Source organism: Bos grunniens, chromosome 18 (genome assembly GCF_055505025.1).
Source record: "Bos grunniens cultivar Pamir isolate PY7600 chromosome 18, Bosgru_T2T1.0, whole genome shotgun sequence".
Classification (NCBI taxonomy): Eukaryota; Metazoa; Chordata; class Mammalia; order Artiodactyla; family Bovidae; genus Bos; species Bos grunniens.
Window position 1 is genome coordinate 65457158 of NC_141182.1, and position 27966 is coordinate 65485123.

The window sequence follows — 27966 nt, forward strand, 5'->3', positions numbered from 1 at the left end:
CTACATTCCTGCAATATTTTCCAGATACTGGACCTTTAAGGGGGAAAAAGAATACATGGTGGGCGACTGGCAATTCTTTTCTACTCCATTTCAGTGACATTATGTTCACGATTTGACACTGGCAAGGATGGGAATATTAACACCAAAGAAACTGGCAAACACTACAAAACAGGGCTTGATTTACTGTGCAATTAAATGTCTGGCCTTAAGACTAAGGTAACAAATGTGAATAAAACAGATTTATTGAAAACATGTATAATGCATGTGGCCATTATATTACCCATAGTATAAACTTTTAGAACATATACTTTCAGTACTATGAATTACGATTCCATGCAGAAAAAAAGTCACACACATTATTGCTGAATGAGTGAAATCTAACAGATGTCTTTGATGTTTCTTTGCTTTCCTTCTTGTCAAAAAAAGAGAACACACAAATCTCAGAAAACAAAAGTAGGCCAAAATATGAATAGAAATTTTCCCAAATAGAACACACAGGCGAAAAACAGACACATGAAAAACAAAAATTAACATTAAGAATCCAGTGAAAGGGAATTCCCCAGCAGTCTAGTGGCTAAGATTCCATATGTCCATATCATAGGGCACATTTTAGATTCCTGGACAGGGAAACTAAGATCCCACAGCCACATGGCACAGTGAAGGGGAAGAAAAGTCCTGAGAAAAAAGGCAACTAAAATCATAATGATTTTTTTACACAGAGGTTTTAGTCTTCATGGAAGAGGTCAGTCTGCATTCAGGGCTAGTTTTTAAGTTAGGCTATCAGGGAGGGAGGGCAAGTTCATATTAATAAACAACCATTATTCTTCTGAGCTACATTTTTCTGGAGGGGTGGGAGGAAAAGTGAGAATATGGGTAAAGGGGTAAAGGAAGAAGAATCTTGGAGACCACGCCATGTGAGGAACACACTGGACATTCTCAGGCCTTCAGTGTCTTTCCCACTGCCCAGAACAACAAGTGGTCAATCATATAACAGGGCAACAAGGACATCTTGAGGTGGCTACATAAAGAAGGTAGACAGAACCTTGGAAACCAATCACTGCTTATGGTGGTAGAGCCAGTTCCAAACCAAGGGCAATACCAATGAGCCAGTCCAGAGTCCCTGGCTTAATGCCGCTGTCCCTGACTTCCAAGTGGGAGGTTGTTAGTGAAAGATGTGCATGGGTGGAAATGAAGCTGGAGTCCCTGGGGTTAATCCAGGCTTCAGGTCTGTGTAGCTCATGGTCAGGACACAGGAAATGGAGTCCCTGCTCTAAGGGGCAGAAGAGAAGCATTTGCAGCGTAGAGCAACTACTCTCATGAAAGGTGTGGCAGTAGTGAGCTCCTGTGTAAGTCCCTCTAAATCTCTGAACTAGACACCCCTTCTTTCACGAATGGAAATAATAATTATTGAACCAAAGCATTGGTTTAGTTGGGTAGATAATGTGGTCATTCACATGTAAGGCATCAATGCTGGATGGCAGAGAAGACAATCCTGTCCAATCAGCATGAGGCTGGGGTATAAGCTGGGCTCCTAGGGTGGGGGGTCACAATGGACAAAGTGTTCTTTCAGTCTTCAAACCTGGTGTGTTGGGGGGCAGAAGAGGGTGGGGAGCAGGAGAGAAGTGATCAGATTCCCTAAATCCTAAACCTGGCAACCTGGCATTGAATCCCAGATGCCTATTCATTCCAAGGAGATCACAAACAGATGATACAGTCTCTGTGCCTCAGTTTACTCTTCAGAAAGAGTCCATTTGCTGCACAGGTTCTTCATGCTCTGTTACCACCTCAAACTTCTTCAACATCACTGTCAGCAATATTTGCAATATTCACAAAGCCCTTTCTCTAGTGTGAATTCTGTTGTTTAATCAACTGGCACCAACAGATGAAAGATTTAACACATTCCTTGCACTCAAAAGGCTTTTATCCAATGTGGATTTTCCAATGGATGAGGAGGAACTGTCTTTTCTTAAAGGTTTTCCCAACATTCATTGCACTCATAGGCCTTTTCCAATGTGAACTCTGTGATGATCATAGAGGTATGTCTGAGTAGTAAAAGATCGCCCACACTGACTGCACTCATAAGGCCTTTCTTCTGTGTGAACTCTCTGATGACGTAGAAGGCTCGACCTACTAGTAAAATACTTACCACATTCACTGCACTTATAAGGCTTTTCTCCAGTGTGAACTCTTTGATGATCACGAAGGGTCGACCTAGCAGTAAAATTTTTCCCACATTCACTGCACTCATAAGGTCTTTCTCCATTGTGAACTCTCTGATGATACCGGAGGCCACTCGAAGCAACAAAAGATTTTCCACATTCACTGCATTCGTAAGGCCTTTCTCCAGTGTGAACTCGCTGATGACGAAGAAAGCTTGAGCTACTAGTAAAACATTTCCCACATTCACTGCACTTAAAAGGCCTTTCTCCAATGTGAACTCTCCAATGATTACAAAGGTTTGACCTACTCGTAAAAGATTTCCCACATTTATTGCACTCATAAGGCTTTTCTCCAGTGTGAACATTCATATGGGCACTGAGATGTTCCTTTCGGCTAAAGAATTTTTCACATTCACTACACTTAAAAGGTCTTTCTCCACTGTGAACTCTCTGATGATTAGAAAGAGTTGACAAAGTAGTGAAAGATTTCCCACATTCATTGCACTCATAAGGCCGTTCTCCCGTGTGAACTCTCAGATGATAATAGAAACTAGAGATAGTAGTAAGAGCTTTCCCACATTTGTTGCACTCATAAGGGTTTTCTCCAGTGTGAATTCTTTCATGTGCAAGGAAAATGGATTTGCGGGCAAAAAATTTTCCACACTGTTTGCACTGATAAGGTTTTTCTCTAGTGTGAACTCTCTGATGTTCAATTAAGTTCCCCTTTCGTCTGAAGGATTTATTACATTCCTTGCACTCATAAGGTTTTTCTCCAGTGTGGATTCTCCTATGGGAAATGAGGTACTTCCTTCGGCTAAAGGATTTCCCACATTCACTGCAATCATAAAGCATTCCTCCACAATTAAAGCTCTGATGTGAAAGGATTTGGGATTTGTGGCTAAAAAATTCTTCACATCGGCTGCATTGGTAAGACTTTTCTCCAGTGTGAACTTGCACATGCTGAATGAGGTTACTTCTTTGGGTGCCAGCTTTCTCACATTTGTTTACCTCACAAACTGCCTCACTAATGAGGACTCTCTCATGCTCTACAAGAATGTCTGTGTGGCTGGAAACTATCTTACCTTCTCCCAAACTGTGATGACTTTCTCCACTGTGAAAAACAACCTCACACTCGGTACTGTTGTTCAGTTTCTTCCCAGTATTAGTGGCCTGTGGCTGAACTCCCATGCTGGCCATGAAGTCATTCCCAATCTCCATGTAGGTAGAGAAATTCCCTGCTGAGTGAACTGTGCAGGTCTTTAAAAATGAGGGTCGCTCAGTATTACATAGGAAAGGATTCTCTCTAACGTGCTGCTTCTGGTGCTGCTGAATGTTAGCAGTGAAATAGAACTCCTTCCCACAGGCCGCACATGTGTATGCTTTCTGCTCCCCATTTGTTCCTTGCTCTTCAGCCAAGTGCAAAATGTCTCTCAAGACTGGGATGCACATCGCACAGGGTTGGGTCTTCTCAGGAGACAAACCTGCCCTGGGAGTGCGAAACTGTAACACCCCTGCAGGTTTGATTTCTTCAGATGGTGTCTCTTTATCCTGGACTCCACGCCAAGAACCTGAAAACAAACAAGTGATGGTGAAGTTCTGGTTGACTTTATTGGAGGGAATGATATCACGACAACTGTATATTTGCCACATGAAAGAAGCAGTGGGGACAAGCTGGGAGCAGAAAGCGTACACAGGTCCATGGAATCACGTCCAGCATATGAAGCCGGGGTCAAACTGAGGAAGCAGGTGCTCACTCCATGTCCAGGACACAAGGATTGGATGTGACCCAAGGTGAAAGGCACTCCTCTCTCAATGGGTTTACCAGGACTACATCCTCTGGTGACCTGTGACACTGTGGAGAAGTATACTGTTCATCCATGCCACTGAAAATCTGGCTGCAACATGCAGCTGGAGTTCAACAAACAGTAAAGCATACATGCATGTTTGAGGACATAAACAATTTTGCCACCAAGTAACAGAGGGAAAACAATGTGAAGACCACATGAGGTTTACACAGGTGGTAGGAGATGAATCCTAGGCTGGAGTCAGACTAAGAATGTAAAGTAGTAGAAATGACAAGTTGGCAGAATGTCAAGAATAGAGAAAGACAAGAGAAGTCATTTGTAGCCACTGGCAATAGCACCACAACACTAGTCAAAGGATGGAAGTCATATGTTCCTGGTATGATGAACAAAAGACCTATAACAAGTCCTTCCCCACTTGACATTCATCTGGGCCCAGAGAATCTCCAAGCTCTTTTGCAGAGACCAGAGTCATGTCCATTCCATAAGGCCCAAGGACTCTCCATTCCCAGTTACAAGAGTCAAAATGATGCAAGTCCTAACAGAGTTAGGACAAAAGAACAGTAACAGTGGCTCAGAGGAACTCAGTACACAATACATGACATCAAATACTACAAATAAAACATTTAAATAATCTTTAAATACTAAAAAAAGTCCTGAAACTAACACAACGTTGTAAATCAACCAAACTATAATATAAAATAAGAAGTTAAAATGAGTAAATGAATAAATAATCTCTATTGGAACCAGAGGAAAGGATGTATGGTGGATGGAGTACAAACTTTTTAAGACTTCATCTCCCCACATAAACATAACTGCTCTGGCAGAATCTAACTGATATAACTCTTTTGCAACTATTGAGCCTACTGAAGCTCTGCAGTGTCCCATAAAACAGAGCTTGAAGAGACAAAGCTTCAAAACTACAATCAAATACTACAGATATACTGGAATGATCATCTTGATAATTTTAAACAATTATGATTAATAAGCTAATTAATGTCTACTAATGGATAGGGCAGACAGCATTGAAACTAGAAGGAAAATATAAGCAGAGAGATTGGAATTTTAACAAAGGATCAACACGAAATGCACAAGGGGTTCCTTTTCACCACATCTTTACCAACATTATTTCTTGTGTTTTTCATAACAGACATTATAACGTATAATGTAGTATCTGTCATTTTGACTTGCATTTCCCCTACCATTTGTAATATTGAGCATTTTTTTATGTACAAGGTTCCCATTAGCATGTCTCCTTTTGAAAAATATCTTTTCATATCTAACAGATAACAGCTGGGGTGAACTGGTCCACAGTAACGAAAAAATGGAATCCTATCCAGTAGGCAACCATGGAACCTCACCTCAGGATATTTTTAAATTACATAGGAATTCCCTGGTGGCCCAGTGGTTACAATCCCACATTTTTCACTGCCAGAAGCCCAGGTTCAATCCCTGGTAGGGGAACTAAGATTCCACAAGACACAAATATATATTTATTCAAACTACCCATGAAATCATATAGGATTATATGGAAGTGATCTTAAATCAGTTGTTAATACATAACACAAATTTAGAACCACTAAATTTAAAAATGGAAAGAAGCAAATATAGCTGGTAAGCTAACAAAGGAGAGATAATAAAATCATACAAAATGCTCAATTAACACCAAAAAAGAAGGAGTGGTAGACTAACACAGGAATGCAGAACAAGGGCAATTTTAGAAAATGGTAACAAACACGTTAAGTATTTATCAATATACTAAATATTGATAGTCTCAGTGTACCAATTAAAAGAGAGATTATCAGGGTGGATTCAGAAACAGGACTCAACCATATGTTGTCTAAGAAACCCGCTTTAGGACTCCCCTGGGGGTCCAGTGGTAAAGAATCAGCGTTGCAATTCAGGGGACACTGTTTCAATCCATGGTCAGGAACCTAAAATCCCACATGCCACAGAGCAACTAAGCCCACATTCCGCAACTACTAACTCTGCACACTCCAGAGCCTGTACACCACAAAGAAGACCAAACAGCCAAAATAAATCTTTAAGTAAATGAAATTTAAAACAACAAAATGCACTTTAAATAAAACCTGAATATACATTAAAGAAAAACGATAGAGATTAACAGAACTCAAAACAATAAAAAGTACTATTAACTATATTAATATCTACCAGAGGCTTCCCTGGTGGCTCAGTGGTAAAGAATCCATCAGCCAACGCAGGAGACACAGGTTCAATCCCTGGTCTGGGAAGATCCCACGTGCCATAGTGCAACTAGGTCCGTGTGCCACAACTACACAGCCTGTGTTCTAGAGCCTAGGAGCCACAACTCCTGAAGCCTGAACACTTGAGAGCCTGTACTCTGAACAAGAAAAGCCACCGCAATGAGAAGTCCGTGCATCACAGCTAGAGAGTACCCCCTCCTGCTGCAACTAGAGGAAAGCCTGCACAGCAACGAAGACCCAGCACAGCCAACTGGATATATGGACTTCTACAGACTACTGGTCTACTCCATCCAACAGCAGAATAATCTTAAGCTGACATGGAAAATTTACAAGACGAGCACACCATGGGCCAAAAAAACACACCTTAACAAGTCTGAAACAACAGAAATCAGAAAATGTCTGTTCTCAGAGTATGGTGGAATTACACTAGAACCAGTTACAGAAAGATAACTGGCAAATCGCACAATGAGAAGAAATTAAACAACCCAAAGAAAACATGGATCAAAGAAGAAATCTCAAGGTAAGATTTTAAGTATCTTGAAATAAACACAGCACTTCTCAAAATAATATGCATATGGTGAAAGCAGTGGTTATAGGGCAATTTATAGCACTGAATGTGTATGTTAGAAAGAATTAAGATCTAAAAGCAATCACTTTAGGAAACTAGAAAAAGAGAAAATAAAATCCAAAGGAAGAAATAATTTTTAAAAATCAAGATAAAAATCAACAAAGCCAAAGTTGGTTCCTTAAAATGACCAATAAAATAAAAAAGATTCTAGTCAGGTTAATCACAAAAACAAGACAGGGCATAAATTATTAGTATCAAAAATAAAAGAGGACTTCCTCAGTGTTCCAGTGGTAAAGCCTCTGTACTTCCACTGCAGGGGACAGTTTGATCCCTGCTTTGGAAATGAAGATTTCACATGCCTCGAAGCACAGCCAAAAAAAGAAGAAGAAAGAATGAAAAAAAGAAAGAGGAAAAACCACTATAGAGACAATGCACATTAAACGCATAATGAAATATATGGGCATTTCCAAGACCATAAATGTGATAATCTAAATGAAATAGATTAATTTTTTGAAATATACAGTCTATCACAACCCACACAACAATTCACAATCTAAATATGTATACATCTGTTAATGTAACTGAATCAATAAGGAATAACCTTCCAAAACAGAATGTAATTGGCCCAGATTGGTTAACTGGTGAAATATGACAAACATTTCAGGAAGATACAATTCTCTACAACTCCTTTCAGAAGACAGCAGCAGAGAGACTGCTTCCTATCTAATTCTGTGAGGCCAACATTACTCTAATACCAAACCAAAAACGTAAAGAAAAAGTATACGCTAGTATCTCTGATGAACGTAAATGCAAACCACAAAGCGTCAGTAAATTGATTTGAAAACTATATAAACATGATTATACATCATGACCAAGTGGGATTCATGAAAGGCACCTAAGGCTTATTTCACACCATATTACAAAGTTATAGTAATCAAAACAGCATGCTAATAGCATAAAGACATATATCCACTCCAGTGAAATAGAATGGAGACTTCAGATTGTAAATATCAACCCTCATATATATGATCCAATAATTACTGACAGTAAGACCATTACCATTCAATAAAGAGAGGCTTTTTACCAAATAATGTTGGAAAAACTGGATAGCCACATGTACAAGAATGAAGTTAAGAGTCTTATACCATATACAAAAAGGCATTCTAAATATATCGAAGACTAAAATGTAAGAGCTAAAATTACAAAATTCTTATGGGAAAAAAAAGGGAAAACTTTCAAAATGTTGAATTCAGACAAATTCTTGCCTATGACAATAAAGGCAAAATCGACAAAATAAAAAACAGACAAACTGGACTTGAAAAAAAAAAGAACAATTACCACTTTATACCTTAAATTACATCATATAATGTGTCAACTGAACCTCAAGTAAGTTGGAGGAAAAAAAGAAAAAACTAAAAAACTTTTGTACATCAAAAGACATTATAAAACTGCAGAAAAAACAGGAAGAAAAAATTTCAAAGCCAAAACATGGAAATAACCTAAATATCCATTAACAGATGAAGGCATAAAGACAATAGGGTACATGTATACTATAGAACATTACTGAGTTCATAAAAACAATTACATAATGCCATTTGCTGCAACATGCATGGACTTAAGACATCATCATCCTAAGTAAAGCAAGTCAGAAATAGAAAGAAAAATACCATGTTTCATTTATATATGGAATCTAAAATATCACATAAATGAATACATCTAAGAAACAGACTCACAGACACAGAGAACAGACTTAGATTTCCAAGTGGGAGGCAGCTGAGCAAGGGAAAGATTGGGAGTGCAAACTAGTATATATGGGATGAATAAAGCACAAGGTCCTACTCTATAGCACAGAGAACTATATTGTGTATCTTCTGATGCACCATAAGGGAAAAGAAAAGAAAAAGAATATATATACATGTAACTGAGTCACTTTACTCTACAGCAGACATGCACGAACATGAGACACAAAGACTTCCAACCAGTTCCACAATCTCTACAGCAATCAAAACGCCTGCCAAGAAGAGACCAGACGTCTACTGCGGATACTTGGCCTCCAAGGAATGTCCAGACTCTGCATTTTCATTGGTTGAACGCTGTCATAACACATGGTCTTCTGGAAAATGTAGTGTCAATGGCACCCCACACTAGAAGACCAACAAGAAAAGCTAAACTGCTGAGGGGAGGAGCACTGAGAAACTGCCTGTGTGGGGGAAGGGCTTCATCCTTCTTAGGCGGGTAGAAGATTCTGGACCAGAGGAAGGGCTTAAGACCATTTGTCTTTAATGCTATTGACCACTGAAGTGTCTGCACATGGCCTCATTCCTTAAAGCCAACCCAAGCTGACATCCGCCGCTGGTAATTGGAAGCAAACAAACATTATCCTATTGATCTTGAAATCAACCCTGAGTATTCACTGGAAGGACTGATACTGAAGCTGAAGCTCCAATACTTTGGCCACCTTATGCGAAAAGTCAACTCACTGGAAAAGATTCCTGATGCTGAGAAAGATTGAAAGCAGGAGATGACAGAGGATGAGATGGTTGGATAGCATCACCGACTTGATGGACATGAGTTCGAGCAAGCTCCAGGAGATGGTGAAGGACAGGAAAGCCTGGCATGCCACAGTCCATGGGGTCAAAAACTTTGACACCACTTAGAGACTGAACAATTGCTCTTGAAATGCATACAGCCTGAAGTGGTAGCTATTTGGGGGAACTCCCTGGTGGTTCAGTGACTAGGATTTCCTATGTTTGCGGCTGCCATGCGGCGGGGTTCAATGGGTATTCCAGGAAATACGACGCAGCAAGCCCCTTCTCCCAGTCAAAAAAAAGAAGGAAAAAAAAAGTTTGAATTCATTTTGCAAGCTTTGCTCAAGGACAATAAAAATGTCAGAAAGGGCCCCTCTGAGACCAAGCAAAGGAAACCTGTTACATGTTTTTATTCTCTGGTGCTGCAGCTTAAGTCCCAACAAAGCCTTGCCTTAAAAAAAAAAAAAAAAAAAAAAGCACCCTGACTGGGTATCTGGAAGGGAGACACTGGGCACGCCTAGTGCAGGTGAGCAAGAGGGAAAGCACTGCTTTTGTACATCCAGAAAAGGCTCTCTTGCCTGCAGAGTCTGTGCCCAACTCACTGAGAAACACCGATGTGTAATCCGGCCACAGTGAATGGCTGTTCTCTTGCTCGCTGAACATCGCCTGCCCAACCAGTCCGATTCAACTATACCTACTCACGCGGCTGATTTTTCATCTTTATCATAAGGCCTAATCAGTCAAGGACTACCTTCTTGCCCTGGCCTCGGCTAGTGACTGTTCCAATCTTTAGATCATAATTTCTTCACATTTACTGAAGTCTTGTCTCTGTACCCCATGTCCACCCTATCCAACTGGAGACTCAAAGAACACCACATACATGTCCTGTCTCCCTCCCCACAACAGCCCTAGTCATACCACAGCCCCATGCTAATGGACACACCTTTCTTTTCAGTGGGAACAAACATTCATAATTTTAATGTGAATGATCCCATTTATCTATGCAAACTTCCCTGGGCTCAGAATCTGTAATTATTCTTCAAATTTGTGGAGGGACGGGTCTGCATCTCAGCTGAATAGCTTCCACAAGGACACACAGCTGCCAGGCCTTTGACGAGTGCTTACACTACACCAAACAGATGCACTGGCTTCTCTTCTGCACTTCCTAATATGCACACCATCAACTGTGTCACAACCATGAACTACCTACTCTGGTGTCTACATCTTCACTGGGCCTCCAGCTCCACCCTCCCCGGTTCATATCTCCTTGCAAACACGTTCCCTTTTGTGATGCTGTGCAAAGTGACAGGGGCACCAAACCAGCAAGCCACCCATGGTCTTCAGTGTCACCCCAGATGTGACAATGGCCTCCACCACATGCAGTATGCAGTGATTTCTTTCCAAGCTTCTGCCCATCTTTTTCATGAACCCAATTCAGGATACATCTTGCCCAAACTGTCCCGGTCACTATTCTGAGCACTGTGAGGGACCTTGAAAGACTGCTGCTGCTGCTAAGTTGCTTCAGTCGTGTCCGACTCTGTGCAACCCCATAGATGGCAGCCCATCAGGCTCCCCCGTCCCTGGGATTCTCCAGGCAAGAACACTGGAGTGGGTTGCCATTTCCTCCTCCAATGCATGAAAGTGAAAAGTGAAAGTGAAGTCGCTCAGTCGTGTCCGACTCTTAGCAACCCCATGGACTGCAGCCTACCAGGCTCCTCCGTCCATGGGATTTTCCAGGCAAGAGTACTGGAGTGGGGTGCCACTGTCTTCTCCCCACTTGGAAGACTAGGAATGTCCAAAGTGGACCTCTCCCTGTCTCCAAGGCTCTTCCTCCTAATCCCCTCACCCATCACCCCACTGCTCCTCCTACCCACCAGAAAAATATAAATCACCAAATGATTGCTATTTAGCAAGATAATCAACAAGAACTTACCCACATCTTCTGGGGACTGAACCTTGACAAACTTTAGTCCAAGTGCTAAGGGCTCAAGGAATGACGACACCTCCCATAAAGCTTCAAAAACCCAAACCGAAGTTCTCTGCTAAACAAAGCTGCTCACAGATGTGAATCTCTAGCTGGTAACACAATTGTGACTCAGTCCCTAATCTGAACACAATCAGTGCATCAAACTTGAAGTGACGTGGGAGATTGTCTTTCTAATCCCGTCTGCACTTACCTGATCATAAGGGATCTATGAGAACAGTGTGACTGTGTCTGGTCCACACACCACAATTTTGAGCATCAGTATCACATGCCTGGCTGCCCAAAAATTCACCGCTTGTGAATTCTGTACCCACACCTGCTGTGCGGGGTCAGCACGTCCCACTGTATTTCCCCAGCAAGGTCTCCCTTCTGTCCCACATCCTTTGTGCTATGGTACATGAGTTAGCAGATCCAGGCTGCATCAAAGGTGTGAGCATTCGACCTTTTGTTACACTGCCCCCAGGTTGTGCGGATAAACACTGATACTTAGAATACATTCTCGTGTAATACATTGCTGGCATTATGAAAAGGTTTATTTTTGAAAAGCATTCTAAGAAGTTATGTATGATGCGAAAAGATGTGAAACCTGCGATTACAAAACTTAAAAATGACTAGGTAAATCATGATACACAAACAAAAATGTGTGTAATTATGATAAATGATGATAATATACAGGAAGGGTCCAACACAGTCATTCCATTTACATATATATTTGAAAACAGTTATTACTAGAGTAGAGTAGGCCCTTTATCAGTAACTATAATGTTGAAGATGAATTTAACATGGCCGAAGGAAACTGATTTTAAGGATGTACACAAAAATGTTTAAATGTACATATACAAAATTTAAGTCAACTATACAACCAGTAAGTGATTTTTCAAACAAATTAGAAAAATGTATTCGTAATCACTGTACTATGGTTTACTAGGTACACTCCTAAAACATTTTGCAGCTACTGGGCCTGTAAGGGGCAAAGCATACAATGGTGGGTTACAGGCAATGCTTCCCAACTCCATTTCAGTGACATTACGTTCACAATTTGACACTGGTAATGGTGTGAATATTTTCACCAGGGAAATTGGCAAGCACTACAAAACAGGGATTGATTTACTGTGTAATTATATCTGAAGGTAACATATATTAATAAAAGAAACTTATCCAAAACATGTATCATGTATAAGGCCATTATATTATACATTGTATAAAAATAGAGAACACAAACTTTCAGTATTCTGAATTATAATTCCATGCAGGAAAAAAAGCCACTCACATTCATGAATGAGTGAAATCTAACATGTCTTCGTTATTTCCTTGCTTTCCTAATGTCAAAATAAGAGAAAATAGCCTAATCTCACAAAACAGAAGTTGGCAAAAGTACGAATAGAAATCTAATGAAACAAGACACACAGGTAAAAGACAGACATGTGAAAAACAAAAACATCAAGAATCCTGAAAAAGAGAATCACCAGCAGTCCAGTGGCTAGGACTCCCCGTGTCCACATCACAAGACATTTAGATTGCTGGTTGGGGGAACTAAGATCCCACATGCCACATAGCACAGTTAAGTAAATAAATAATCTGAGAAAAATGTAACTAAAATCATCACAATTTTTTAATACAGAGGTTTTGGTCTTCGTGGGAGGGGTCACCTTGCATTCCTGTTAGTTTTAAAGCCAGGTTGATCAAGTGTGGGTCTCAGAAAGTGAGGACAAACTCACACTAATAAATAATCATTATTTTGCTAGGTAACATGTTTCTGGAAGGGTAGAAGGAAAAGTGAGGAGATGAGTAAAGGGGTAAAGGAAGAAGAGCTTTAGAGACTACACCATGAGAGGGCCACACTGGACATTCTCAGGCCTTCAGTGTCCCTCACACTGCCCAAAACAGTGAGCAGGTCAACCACGTAACGGGAACAGGGACATCTTGAGGTGGGTATGTAAAGATGATGAACAGGACTTGGGAAACCAATCACTGCAGAGAGCGGTGAGGCCAGTGTCAGATCTGGGGAAATGCCAATGAGTTGGTCCAGAGTCCCTAGCTTAGCGCTGCTCTTCTGTGAAGAACTTCCCAAGTGGGAGGGTGTTAGTGGGAGATGTGCACACATGGAAATGAGGCTGCATCCCCTTGTGGTGATGGAGCTGTCAGGTATGCAGAGCTCATGGTCAGGATATGGGAACTGGAGTCCCTGCTCTGAGCGGCAAAAGAAAAGCCAGTGGACATGTACAGTGTAACCACTCTAATGAAAGGTGTGGCAGTAGTGAGCTCCTGTGGAAATCCCTCTGCCTCTCTGAGCTGGACAGCTCTTCTTTCTCAAAGGACAATGATAAAAACTGAGTCATAGCATTGGTTTGGATGGGTAGATAAATGGAGTCATCCACAGAAAAGTAATCAATGCTGATTCCAAAGAAAAGATAATCCTGACCATCAGCATGGGTTGGGATGTAAGCACAGCTCATGGGGTGGGGGCAGAGGGAGCAGAAGTATCAGGATGGACAAGGTGTTCTTTCAGTCCTCAAACCTGGTGGGCATGCATAGAGCATGGGAGGAATGAAGTCACCAGATTCTCCAAATGCCTGAACCAGGCAACGTGGCATTCAATCTCAGATCCTTATCCCTTCAACGGGGATCATAAACAGATGACACGGCATCTCTGTGCCTCAGTTTCTGCTCTAGGAAAGGGTCCATTTGCTTCATAGGTTCTGCCCACTCTGTCACCACCTCAAACTTCTTTGACATCATTGCCAGCCATACTTGCAGTATTTATAAAGCCCTTTCTTCAGTGTGACCTCGCTGATGTTTAATCAAGCAGCAACTTCGGTTGAAAGATTTACCGCATTCCTTGCACTCATAAGGCTCTTCTCCAGGGTGGATTTTCCAATGTGTGCGGAGGAGCTGCCTTTGCTTAAAGGCTTTCCCACATTCACTGCACACAAAAGGCCTTTCTCCAGTGTGAAGTTTGTGATGATCACAGAGACTGGTTTGACTAGTAAAAGACTGGCCCACATTCACTGTACTTATAAGGCCTTTCTTGTGAACTCTGTGATGACGAAGAAGGCTCGAGCAACTAATAAAATGCTTCCCACATTGACTGCACTTATAAGGCCTTTCTCCAGTGTGAACTCTCTGATGATCACGAAGGCTCCACCCAGCAGTAAAAGATTTCCCACATTCACTGCACTCATAAGGTTGTTCTCCACTGTGAACTCTCTGATGATACCGGAGGCCATTCACAGCAACAAAAGATTTCCCACATTCACTGCACTCATAAGGCCTTTCTCCACTGTGAACTCTGATGACGAAGAAGGCTCGAACTACTAGTAAAACATTTTCCACATTCACTGCACTTATAGGGCCTTTCTCCCGTGTGAACTCTCTGATGATCACGAAGGCTCAACCTAGCAATAAAAGATTTCCCCCATTCATTGCATTCATAAGGCCTTTCTCCACTGTGAACTCTCTGATGATGAAAAAGGCTCGAGCTACTAGTAAAACATTTTCCACATTCATTGCAATTAAAAGGCTTTTCTCCAGTGTCAACTCTCTGGGGACACTGGTGGTTCAGCCTAGCAGTTAAAGATTTCTCACATTTATTACACTCATAAGCCTGTCCTCCAGCATGAAAGTTCTTATGGGCATTGAGACGTGCCTTTTGGCGAAAGAATTCCCCACATTCACTGCCTTCAAAATTCCTTACTTCATTGTGAACTCTCCAGTGATTACAAAGGTTCGATCTACTTGTAAAAGACTTCCCACATTTATTGCACTCATAAGGCTTTTCTCCAGTGTGAACATTCATATGCGCACTTAGCTGTTCATTCCGGCTAAAGAATTTCCCACAGGAACTGCACTCGAAAGGTCTTTCTCCACTGTGAACTCTCCGATGATTAGAAAGGATGGACCAAGTAGTGAATGACTTTCCACATTCACTGCACTCATAAGGCCTTTCTCCAGTGTGAACTCTCAGATGATAATAGAGACCAGAGCTAGTAGTAAGAGCTTTGCCACATTTGCTGCATTCATAAGGGTTTTCTCCAGTGTGAAGTCTTTCATGTGCAAGGAAATCGGATTTGCGGGCAAAAAATTTTCCACATTGGTTGCACTGATAAGGCTTTTCTCCAGTGTGAACTCTCTGATGTTCCATTAAGTTCCACTCTTGGATAAAAGATTTATTACATTCCTCGCACTCATAAGGCTTTTCTCCAGTGTGGATTTTTCTATGGGCAATGAGGTATTTCCTTTGGCTAAAGGATTTTCCACATTCACTGCAGTCATAAAGCATCCCTCCACAGTTAAATCTCTGATGTGCAAGGAAACGGGATTTGTGGCTAAATAATTTTCCACAATGGCTGCATTCATAACGCCTTTCTCTAGCATGAACTTTCTGATGATGAATGAGGGTATTTCTTTGGGTGCTGCCTTTCTCACATGTATTGAACTTACAAAACCCTTCACTAGTGAGGACTCGCCCATCCTGAACAAGTATGTCTGTGTGGCTGGAGACTATCTTGCCTTCTCCCCAGCTCTGATGACTTTTCCCACTGTGAAAAATAGCTTCACATTCCTTACTATTGTTCAGTTTCTTCCTGGTATTAGTGGCCTGTGGCTGAGCTCCCATATTTGCCATGAATTCATTCCCAAGTTCCATGAAGGTAGAGAGATTCCCTGATGCAAGAACTGTACAGTTCTTCAAAAATGAGGGTCTCTCCATGATACAGCATAAGGGGTTCTCTCCAACGTGCTGCTTCTGGTGCTGCTGAATGTTCGCAGTGAAATAGAACTGTTTCCCACATGACCCACATGTGTATGCTTTCTGCCCACTATTTGTTCCTTGCTCTTCAGCCAAGTGCAAAATGTCTCTCAAAACTGGGATGCACATCTTACAAAGCTGGACCTTCTCAGGAGACAAACCTGCCCTGGGAGTCCTAATCTGACACTCCTTCTACAGATTCGCTCTGTTCAGAAGGTGTCTCCTCATCCTGAACTCCACGCCAAGTACCTGAAAACAAAGAAGTGACAGTGAAGTTCACGTTGACTTTACTGGAGGAAGGGAACACCATCACAATTCTATATCTGACACATGAAAGAATCACTCCACAGGACTGTGTTCAGGAAATGGAGTTGGGATAAAACTGAGAAGCAGCTGCTCTCACCAAGCGCAGGACAGAAGGACTGGATGTGGCCCACGGAGAAAGGCGTCTTCTACAATTCACTCCTCTGTCAATGGCTTTTACCAGGAACACATCTCCTCAACCTGTGACACTGTAAGGAAGCAGATCTCCAAGCCTCAGAAAATCTGACTGTGATTTTTTTTTTCTTGTGATGAGCACTTTTAAGATCCACTCTTTTGATATTTTCTTTTTATTTATTTACCCTTTTATGATCACTTGGTGGTTGTTGCTGGTCTCAGGCTTTCTCTAGTTTCGGCAAGCAGGGGCTAGTCTCTAGTTGTGTTGGATGGGCTTCTTATTGCAATAGTTTCTTCTGTGGCAGAGCACAAGCTCTAAGGCAGGAATGCTCCAGTAGTTGCAACAGGCAGACTCAGTAATTGCTGCACACGGGCTTAGTTGCTCCACAGCACGTGTGCAGCAATGCTGTACCAGGGATCAAACCCCCGTCTCCTGCATTGCCAGGTGGATTCTTAACCAGGAGACCACCAGGAATGCCCTCTTTGGGAACTTTCTAAATATTCAACACAGTCATGTTAATTAGAGTCACTATGCTATGCCTTACATCCCCAGAACTTACTCACCTCATAATTAGAAGTGTGTAACTTCTGACATTTTTCATTCATTTTATCTGCCCACCTTGCTCTGGTCTAGCAGTCACTAATCCTTTGTCTGTATCTGTTTGGTGTTGGTGTTATTGTTTTAAAGATTCAACATGTAAGCATAACCATCCAGTACAGGTAAATGTGGAACAACCTGAGTTCTGAATGCTTGGGTCCGCTTTTACAGGAACACTTTTCAATAAATACACACAGAATTATATGCTCTGTGTAGTTGGATGAATCCACAAATGGGAAAACTTCAGAATCAGAGGACTGACTATGGGCCTCTAGACTTCAGTATATTTAGAGGATCCTGGATCCAATCCTCAGTGGACACAGTGGGACAACTGGATTTGTCTTTCCCTGATTTATTTCACTTAGCATAATGCTCTCCAGGTCATTTTATGCTACTGCAAATGGCAATACAGGCATCTTTTTTATGGTTATATAATACTGAATAATATCCCATATATATTTCATTTTTGTTATCCACTCATCTATCAATGGACACTTAGGTTGTTTCCATCTCTTGAATATTATAAATAAGCTACAATAGACATAAGGCACAGATACCTTTTTGAAACGATGATTTTACTCCCTCTGCATAAATACACAAAGGTGGACTTGATGGACGATATGTAAGTTCCCTTTTTTATTCTGTAATCAGTCTCCATAATCTTTACTACAGTGGTTGCAAAAAAGTACATTCCTACCCACAGAAAGTAAAGAATCTGCCTGCAACACAGGAGACCCGGGTTTAACTCCAGGGTTGGGAAGAGCCCCTGGAGAAGGGAAAGGCTGCCCACTCCAGCAGTCGGGCCTGGAGGATTCCATGGGTAGAGGAGCCTGGAGGGCTACAGTCCATGGTGTCGCAGAGTCAGACCTGACTGAGTGACTAACACTTTCGCTTTTACCAACAGTGCACAAGGGGTCCGTTTTCTCTACCAGTTTACCAACATTTATTTTTTTGTCCTTTTTATAACAGACATTGTAACATGTATGAGGTGGTATCTCATTGTGCTTCTGATTTGCATTTTCCCAACCATTTATGATACTGAGCATCTTTTCATATAGCTGCTTCCCATACATATGTATTCTAAAGAACAACAGCAACTGTGTACCCCATTACGCATTTTCTTAAAACACCCATATATGTATGTTTACATAACATTAAAACAAATGAGAACAATTATAAAATGGAGCAGAGAAAGCAATTAGGAATTTTTTAAAACTATAAAGCATTCAAACTACCAAAGGAGCCATACAGGGTCATATCAAAGTGGACTACAATCAGATGTAAATACATAGTGCAAACTCCAGCGCAATTACATTAAAGAAAAATGAAAGGAAAAAAGTATGCGTGATACGCTAACAGAGAAGAGAAGATGCAATCATGCAAAATTCTCCATTAACAAATGAAAAAGACTGGACAACAAACATAGGAAAAAGAAGAAAGGCAATGGTAGAAAATGGTAACAACTTCATTAGATATTTATTTAACTATATGACTATATTAAACATTGATAGTCTCAATACACCAATGAAAAAAGATATTATCAGAGTGAATTCAGAAAGAGGAGTCAAGTACATATTCCCTCCAAAAACCCCACTTTAAATATGAACATGCAGGAATTCCCTAGCAGTCTAGTGCTTAGGACTCAGCACTGTCACTGCTTCAGCTGGGGTTCAATCCCCAGTCAGGGAACTAAGACACTGCAAGCTGTGGCATGTCCAAAAAACAAACAAAAGCACCCACCAATACATGATCTCATCAAGGGATGCAAAAAAAAAAACAAAAAAACAAAGGATCTGGCCAAATCCAATACCCATTCATGATCAAAATCTCCCTCTCCTAGCTATCTAAAAATAGAAAAATTCTTTAACTTCACAATCAAAACAAAACCCTACTGGTATCATCATACTTCCTAGACAAAAACTAAAAACCTTCCTACTAAGATGAAGAATTCAAGTATGACTTTGTAAGTCATACTAATGCAGTGAGAAAACAGAGTTATATAAAAGTTATACTGATAGGGAGTGAAAGAATAACATTGCCTTCATTCTCAGATGGCATAACCAGCTATATAAAAACAAAATACACACACACACATACACACACACACACACAAATCCTGGAATTCAAAAGCAATTACAGCAAGGTTTCAGGATACAAGAATAGTATACAAAAGTCAATTATTACTTTCCTATACATCAACAATAAACAAGTGAAGTTTGAAATTAAAAACACAATGTGGTAAGTTACTTCAGTCGTATCTGACTTCTTTGTTACCCTATGGGCCATAAACTGCCAGGCTCGTCTGCCCATGGGATTCTCCAGGCAATACTGGAGTGGGTTGCCATTTCCTTCTCCAGGGGATTATCCCAGAATCTCTAACATCTCCTGCACTGGCAGGCAGGTTCTTTACCACTAGCACCACCTGAGAAGTCCCCCCAAAACACAATACCATGTACATTAACACCCCTTGAAAGAATGGAGAGAGAAAGGAAGAAATAGTTATAATCTAAAAGACACGTACAAATCTACATGAGGGAAATGATAAAAACTCTGATGAAGAAATCAAAGAACTAAATAAATGGAAAGATATTTCACATTCCAAAAGTGTCAAAGATATTTCACATTCCACTTTTGTCAAGATGTCAATTATGCCCACCTTCACCTATCAATTCAATGTGAAAGTGAAAGCGAAAGTGAAGTCACTCAGTCGTGTCCGACTCTTTGTGACCCCACAGACTGTAGCCTACCAGGCTTCTGCGTCCATGGGATTTTCCAGGCAAGGGTACTGGAGTGGGTTGCCATCTCCTTCTCCAGATCAATTCAATGTAATCCAAATCTAATACCCAGGAAGTTATTAAGAGAATATAAATAAACTGATTTAGGTCATACTTGAATGGTCTAGTGGTTTTCCCTACTTTCTGCAATTTAAGTCTGAATTTGGCAATAAGGAGTTCATGACCTGAGCCACAGTCAGCTCCTGGTCTTGTTTTTGCTGGCTGTATAGAGCTTCTCCATCTTTGGCTGCAGAAAATATAATCAATCTGATTTCAGTATTGACCATCTGGTAATGTCCATGTGTAGAGTCGTCTCTTGTATTGTTGGAACAGGGCGTTTGCTATGACCAGTGCATTCTCTTGGCAAAACTCTGTTAGCCTTTGCCCTGCTTCATTTTGTACTCCAAAGCCAAATTTGCCTGTTACTCCAGATATCTCTTGACTTCCTACTTTTGCATTCCAGTCCCCTGTAATGAAAAGGACACCTTTTTTGGGTGTTAGTTCTAGAAGATCTTGTAGGTCTTCATGGAACCATTCAAATTCAGCTTCTTCAGCATTACTGATTGGGGCATAGGCTTGGATTACTGTGATATTGAATGGTCTGCCTTGGAAATGAACCACTAGACCATTCAGGTATGACCTAAATCAAATCCCTTATGATTATATAGTGGAAGTAACAAATAGATTCAAGGGATTGGATCTGATAGACAGAGTGCCTGAAGAACTATGGATAGAGGTTTGTGACACTGTACAGGAGGCAGTGATCAAGACCATCCCCAAGAAAAAGAAATGTACAAAAGCAAAATGGTTGTCTGAGGAGGCCTTACAAATAGCTGAAAAAAGAAGAGATGCTAAAGGCAAAGGAGAAAAGGAAAGACAAAACCATTTGAATGCAGCATTCCAAAGAACACCACAGAGAGATAAGAAAGCCTTCCTCAGTGATCAATGCAAAGAAATAGAGGAAAACAATAGAATGGGAAAGACTAGAGATCTCTTCAAGAAAATTAAAGATACCAAGGGAATATTTCATGCAAAGATGGGCTCAATAAAGGACAGAAATGGTATAAACCTAAAAGAAGCAGAAGATATTAAACAGAAGTGGCAAGAAAACACAGAACTGTACAAAAAAGATTTTCATGACCCAGATAACCATGATGGTGTGATCACTCACCTAGAACCAGAGATCCTGGAATGTGAAGTCAAGTGGGCCTTAGGAAGCATCACTACGAACAAAGCTAGTGGAGGCGACAGAATTCTAGCTGACCTATTTCAAATCATAAATGATGATGCTGTGAAAGTGCTGCATTCAATATGCCAACAAATTTAGAAAACTCAGCAGTGGCCACAGGACTGGAAAAGGTCAGTTTTCATTCCAATCCCAAAGAAAGGCAATGCCAAAGAATGCTCAAACTACCACACAAATGCACTCATCTCACACGCTAGCAAGTAATGCTCAAAATTCTCTAAGCCAGGCTTCAACAGTACGTGAACCGTGAACTTCCAGATGTTAATGCTGGGGGTTCAATGGTTAAGAATCCTCCTGGCAATGCAGGGGACTTGGATTAGATTCCTATCTGGGGGACTAAGATTTCACATGCCCTGGAACAACTAAGCCCAAAAGCCACAACTGAACCTGTGATCCACAAGTAAAGAGCCCATATGCTGCAACAAAAGATTCCACATGAGGCAAAAATCCCACATGATGCAACTAAGACCCAACACAGCCAAAATAAATACACAGCTAAACAAATAAACACTTTATTTAAAAAGAACAAAGTTTAAGGACCACAACACATGAATCTGAAATTCTTACAAAGCTAGAGAAAGCAAAACAGTGTGCTACTGACATAAAAACAGATATATATTCTAATGGAATAAAACAGAGACTAATGAGTCTAAACATCAACCCTCAAATACAAAATCCAATACTTACTAACAAGAGGACCATTACCATTCGATAAAGACAGTCTTCCCAACAAACGGTGCTAGGAAAACTGGATACCCACGTGTACAACAGTGAAAATAAACCTCATCTAACACCATACACAAAAATCCACTCAACGCATACCGAAGACCTAAACTTAGGAGATAAGATTACGAATTCGTAGGAAAAACAAACAAGACAAACTGGGCCTCATAAAAAGGAACAATTGTGGTTGCATATCTTCAACCTATACAGTATCATGTGTCAATAATACCTCAAGAAAGCTGTGTGGAAAAGAGAAAAAAATAAAGTTTTGTACATCAAAGGACACTATAAACACAGTAAAAAAGAAACCATAGGTTGGGAGAAAGCATTTCCAAAACACAAATACAAAAACGGATTAATATCAGACTTCTCTGATAGCACCGTGGATAAGAATCCACCTGCCGATGCAGGGGACACAGGTTCGCGCCTTGGTCTGGGAAGATTCCACACGTAAGTAAATAAGCCTGTGTGCCACAACTACTGAAGCCCACACATCCAAGAGCCCCCACGGCAACTCTGGTGCCCTGGTGCTGCAACCACTGAGGCCTGTGCACTGGAGACTGAGAGCGCCTCTTTCACGTGACAAAAGAGAAGCCACCCTAAAGAGAAGCCTGTGCACAGCAACGAAGACCCAGCGCAACCCAATAAATAAATTGTAAAGGACTGATATTCAGAATCTATGGATAAATCTGTAATTCAACAACTAAAAAGCCAACCAGATTAACAAATTAAAAAAGGACTTGGGTAGATATTTTTTAAAGATATACAAATGACCAATAAGCACACCATGAGGGAATGTAACCAGAATGGGAAAATATACCATTTCACATCCATTAGGACGGCAATGATTAAAAGAGAAGAAAACAACAAGGACTTCCCTGGTGGTCCAGTTGCTGGAACTCCAGGCTCCCAGCGCAGAGGCCCCGGGTTCCATCCCAGGTCAGGGAACTAGGTCCCACACGCCACAACTAAGAGTTCACATGCTGTAACTAAAGATGCCACATGCTGCAACGAAGACTGAAGAGCGACGACCTGAAGTGCCACAACTAAGACCCAGGGCAGCCAAATGAATAAATACTATAAGTAAAAAACAAAACACAAATAGAAAAACCTTCACTCACACCTCCAATTCCCTAATATTAAAAAAAAAAAAAGACTGCATACTGCCAATACAGGTGGCAGATATTCAATCCCTGGCTATCACTTCTCAGGGGAATAACACCCTGCATGCCCCTTGAGGAGACCAAAACAAAAGAACAGAAAATAACAGATGCTGGCATGGATATAAAGAAACTGGAACCTTGAAAAAAGATCTTGCAGAAACATCTCATGGTCTGTTTCAGTAGTAACCATGTCAGTGACAACACTGTTGCAGAGTCAGGCACACACAAAAAAATGTCAGGTATAGGAATGGAGTAAAACTTCGGTACCATTCACTTGGAAAGTCACTTGGCCAAAAAGACGGCAAATAAGGAGAAATAAATCAGGCTGATGGAAGACTACTGACCTTGACAGTTTCTCAAGGCAAGAGAAATATCAGCAAAAACAAAAGGGACCTGATCAAACACAGTCATGTATGGATGTTCCCACAGTCATGTATGGATGTGAGACTTGGACCATAAGGAAGGCCTAGCACTTAAGACTTGATGCTTTCAAACTGTGGCACTGGAGAAGACTCTTGAGAGTCCCTTAGACAGCAAAAAGATCAAACTAGTCAATCCTAAAAGGAATCAACCCTGAATATTCATTGGAAGAACTGATGCTGAAGCTCCAATGCGCTCACCACCTGACGCGAAAAGCCAACTCACTGGAAAAGACCCTGATCCCGAGAAAGAATGAGGGCAGGAGGAGAAGAGAGTAACAGAGGATGAGATGGTTGGATGGTACCATTAAGTCACTGGACATAAGCAAACTCCAGGAGATGGTGAAGGACAGGGAAGCCTAGCATGCAGTTCATAGGGTCGCAAACAATTGGACACGACTGAATGATCAACAAAGGTCCGTCTGGTCAAGGCTATGGTTTTTCCTGTGGTCATGTATGGATGTGAGAGTTAGACTGTGAAGAAGTCTGAGTGCTGAAGAATTGATGCTTCTGAACTGTGCTGTTGGAGAAGACTCTTGAGAGTCCCTTGGACTGCAAGGAGATCCAACCAGTCCATTCTGAAGGAGATCAGCCCTGGGATTTCTTTGGAAGGAATGATGCTAAAGCTGAAACTCCAGTCACCTCATGCGAAGAGTTGACTCACTGGAAAAGACTTTGATGCTGGGAGGGATTGGGGGCAGGAGGAGAAGGGGACAACAGAGGATGAGATGGCTGGATGGCATCACTGACTCGATGGACGCGAGCCTGAGTGAACTCCGGGAGTTGGTGATGGACAGGGAGGCCTGGCGTGCTGCGATTCATGGGGTCGCAAAGAGTCGGACACGACGGAGCAACTGAACTGAACTGAGTGATCAACAACAAAATCAAACAAAGGCTTTTGCACAGCAAAGTAAACCATAAACAAAACAAAAAGACAAACTACTGCAAATAATGTGACTAACAAGGGCTTAATTTCCAAAATATATAAAGAGGAGTACAATTGATAACAACAAAAAAAACCAACCCAAAAGACCTTTCTTCTGGGTTGGGTTTTTTAGACATTTCTCCAAAGAAAAAAAAATTCAGATGGCCAATAGGCACATGAAAAGGTACCCATCATCACTAATCATCAAAGAAATGCAAACCAAAACTATTATACAATGAGGTACCACATCATACCGGACAGAACGGCCATCAGTAAATGTCCACAAATATGGTTTTTCCTTATGGTCCAGTGGTTAAGAATCCACCTTGCAATACAAGGGATACTGGTTCAATCCATGATCCAGGAAAATCCCACGTGCCACGGAGCAACTAGGCCTGCGCACCACAACTACTAGCTCTGTGCTCTAGAGCCCACAAGCCACAACTACTGACGCCTGCGGGGCTGCAGCCCATGGTCCGCAGCAAGAGAAGACACCGCAACTAGAGAGGAGACCCCTCTCTCCACAACTAGAGAAAAGACCCAGCAAAGCAACGAAGACCCAGGGTGGCCAAAATTAAAATAAGTAAATGAATTAACTAATTTTTTTAAAGTCTACAAATAACAAATTTGGGAGAGGATGCGGAGAAAAAGGAAACCTCTTACACTGTGGGTGAGAACGTAAATTGGTACAGCCACTATGGAAAACACTACAGAGGCTCTTAAAACAAGACAAATAAGAGTTACCTTATGATCCACCCATCCCATTCCTGGGCATGTCTACAGAGAAAAACATAGTTTGGGATACATGCACCCCAATATTCCTTGCAGTAATGTTTACAATAGCCAAGAAATGGAAGCAACCTAAATGTCTGTCGACAGATGAATAGATGAAGAAGATGTGGTGCTTATGTACCATGGAATAGTTCTCAGCCACTAAAACAAATGAAATAATGCCATTTGCAACAACATGGACGGACCTAGAGATTGTCAATACTGAGAGAAGTTAAGTCAGAAAGAGAAGGAGAAATAGTTATGACACACCTTATATGGAGAATCTAAAAAGAAACGATACAAATGAAGTTGCAAAACAGAAAGAGAGTCAGAGAATGGCTGCCAGGAGGAAGGACTAGAAGAAGGGACAGTTAGGGCATTTGGGGTGGACATGTGCACACTCCTGTATTTAAAATGAATAACCAACAAGGGCCTACTATACAGCACATGGAACTCTGCTCAATGTTATGAGGTAGCCCGGATGGGAGGGAAGTTTGGGGGATAACAGATACCTGTACGTGGATGGCCCAGTCCTTTCCCTGTTCACCTGAATCTATCAAACACTGTTAATCGGCTATAACCCATTACAAAATAAAAACTTAGGAAAACTAGAATAGATTCAAACCAACCAAAACAAAGTATTCTGTGGGAAGAAACATCATATTTCTCTTTACTGGAAAAGCGATTCAACCAGTTAATGTGCCGGATTACACTGAGCACCTTCTATACAGTAGGCACTCTTTCCCAGGCTGTGAACACAGCTGTGAAGCAGGTATAAAAGCACTCTTGGTAGATCATAAACATGTAAGCAAACAAACCAGGACACCTCAAAGGTGCTTTTAGGAACAGGATAACATCCCAGAGAGGGACTAATGTGTGTATGTGTTGGGGAAGGGCTTCTTTAAACCAGGTCACTGAGAAAGGACCTCAGGCAAGAAAGATAAATATAATATCGCTTAAATGAAATTTAAAAAAAAAACAAAAAACTGATACATACACACTTATTTAGGAAACAGAACCAGACTCAAGGATATAGACAATGAACTTGCTGTTGCCAGAAGGGAAAGGAGAAGGGCACGGATAGTTAGAGAGTTTGTGACTGACATGTACTGCTGTATTTAAAATGGATAACTAGCAGAATCTAATGTACAACAGGAATCAAAATTGTAAATCAACAATAATTCAATAAAATTAAATACAAAACAAAAAGACCACTGACCCTGAATCCTCAGCTGTAATTTGGGACTACAGGTGTTCTGCACTAAGGAGTAGGGATGCACTCTCCATAGACACACTAACCACAGCACATAACTCAGCACTTGCAGAAAGCAGTGATGTGAGGAGTAAAGAGCTGTTCTTGGGGGAAAGGAGAAAGAGAGCCTGGCTCAGAGGATAGAGGTGGGTGTGCAGGCCTTACCCAGCATGCATACAAGCGCAAAGTTCTCCAGCATGACATCCAGGTACAGCTGTATCTGAGCCTCATCAAGAAGACACCATTCCTCCCAGGAGAAGTACATGGCCACATCCTCAAAGGTCACACTGCCCTGGTATAACACGAACAAATAAAACCATGAACAGTCTCACTCCTGAAAAGCCACCATCTATTTTGCCACATATCTCCCAGCCCAGTAAGATGTAACCCCCTAGAAACAACGGGAAGCAAATCTCCCTCCTCTGATCTGAACTTTCCATTGCCCCCAGAATACACAGGCAGTCATCTGAAGCTGAAATCCTGCTCTTCCCTGCTGCTTATTCCCACCAGAAAATAAGGAGACCTGCACTTACCTAAACCACCTCAAAGCACTTCCATGGACTGACACGGGTTCCAGGAGTAATGTGCCATACTTCCTCCATAGAACAGGCCTGCACTCAATAACCCAGGCATGGGGTTCCCAAGGCCCCCAAACCAAAAAACTGGTAGGACGGCAGGTAAAGAGCCCCCAAGACCTTACTCAAATACAGAGAATTAGCGCCTGGGAGTGATAACAAGTGAGGGACTGGAACAACTTCTATTTACTAAAAGTGCTTCTGCAGCCCTGGGAATCTGCGGGAACACGAAGGCCACGGAGGAGAGTGACCAGGGCGGTGCTCCAGGGACTCAGGACATGCCAGGGCCAGGGTACCAGGGCCAGGGAGCCTCAGCTGACTGGCTAACCTCTCCTCCGTGACTCCATCGTCAGTGCTACCCTTTACCAGATGCTACCGTGAAAAAGCCACAACTTCCCTCTGCTCAAAGTACTCATCACCCCCTACAGACTTTTCTTCCACTGAACAGTCTTTGGAGAACTTTTAAAAGCTCGATTAGATCGTGTCCTTCCTTTGCTCAAGCTCCCAAGGCCCTAAGAAAAAAGGTACAGTACAACTTCTCATCTAGTACTCGAGCTGCAGCCTGGCCTCAAACTTAGCTCCTCACAGAAACAGGATGGACTATAGATTCCCCCAACGATCCTGCTTCAGCTGCATCCAAGCCTCACCCACACATTACACTTGTCTTCAGAAATAAAGACACCACCTCCGAAGGCCTGCATGTTCTGAACCAGGAGCCTGAGATAAAGCGACCTGAGCAGGCTTCTAACTCTGGGCATCAGTATTTCAGTAAGGAAATGGGCAAGGGAGAACCCGGAGCACGAAGCGTTTACCTGATGTGGGGCCGACAGCGCAGCCGCCGCCATCGTAGCCTGTGGGCGGAGCGACAACACTCGAACAACCGAGTCGGACTCGGCACGGTTATTCTCGGCCTACGGCGACGTCTGCAACCCTGCGTAGTACGAACAAAGCTTCCAACTACGCCTCAGCCCCTCATCTCCCTCTCCAACAACACACTCCGGAGTTTCTGCCTAGCTCCACAGTCTCAGTAGCGACCAAAATGTCAGCCACCGAAACACCGGAAGTCCCA

The 27966-nt window shown here is 41.8% G+C and overlaps 2 protein-coding genes and 1 pseudogene across 3 annotated transcripts in view; all 3 read right to left on the reverse strand.

Moving 5' to 3' along the window:
- The window catches only part of LOC147354833 (uncharacterized), a 55412-nt pseudogene extending 27447 nt beyond the window's left edge, over positions 1-27965 (reverse strand). The window contains exons 1-2 of the transcript XR_015146631.1: positions 27710-27965; positions 26488-26614 (exon numbers count right to left, since the gene is read on the reverse strand). The product of XR_015146631.1 is annotated as an uncharacterized LOC147354833 (transcript). The remainder of the gene's footprint in view (positions 1-26487; positions 26615-27709) is intronic.
- LOC147354836 (uncharacterized) lies at positions 225-27849 on the reverse strand. Its single transcript, XM_086355044.1, has 2 exons — positions 27710-27849; positions 225-3727 (listed from the first exon to the last, which is right to left on the reverse strand). Exon 2 carries the CDS (start codon positions 3606-3608, stop codon positions 1995-1997), a length of 1614 nt encoding a protein of 537 aa, XP_086211170.1. The 5' UTR covers positions 3609-3727; positions 27710-27849; the 3' UTR covers positions 225-1994.
- LOC147354837 (uncharacterized) lies at positions 13887-26617 on the reverse strand. The gene is given in 4 exon segments (XM_086354996.1): positions 13887-14558; positions 14560-16262; positions 16417-16525; positions 26488-26617. Coding segments are annotated over 2 exon segments (2115 nt in total). The 5' UTR covers positions 16143-16262; positions 16417-16525; positions 26488-26617; the 3' UTR covers positions 13887-14026.
- Position 27966: the final 1 nt, after the last annotated feature.

Coding starts and splice junctions, on each gene's coding strand:
- LOC147354836 (XM_086355044.1), bottom strand. CDS start 3,608: ATGTGCATCCCAGTCTTGAGAGACATTTTGCACTTGGCTGAAGAGCAA.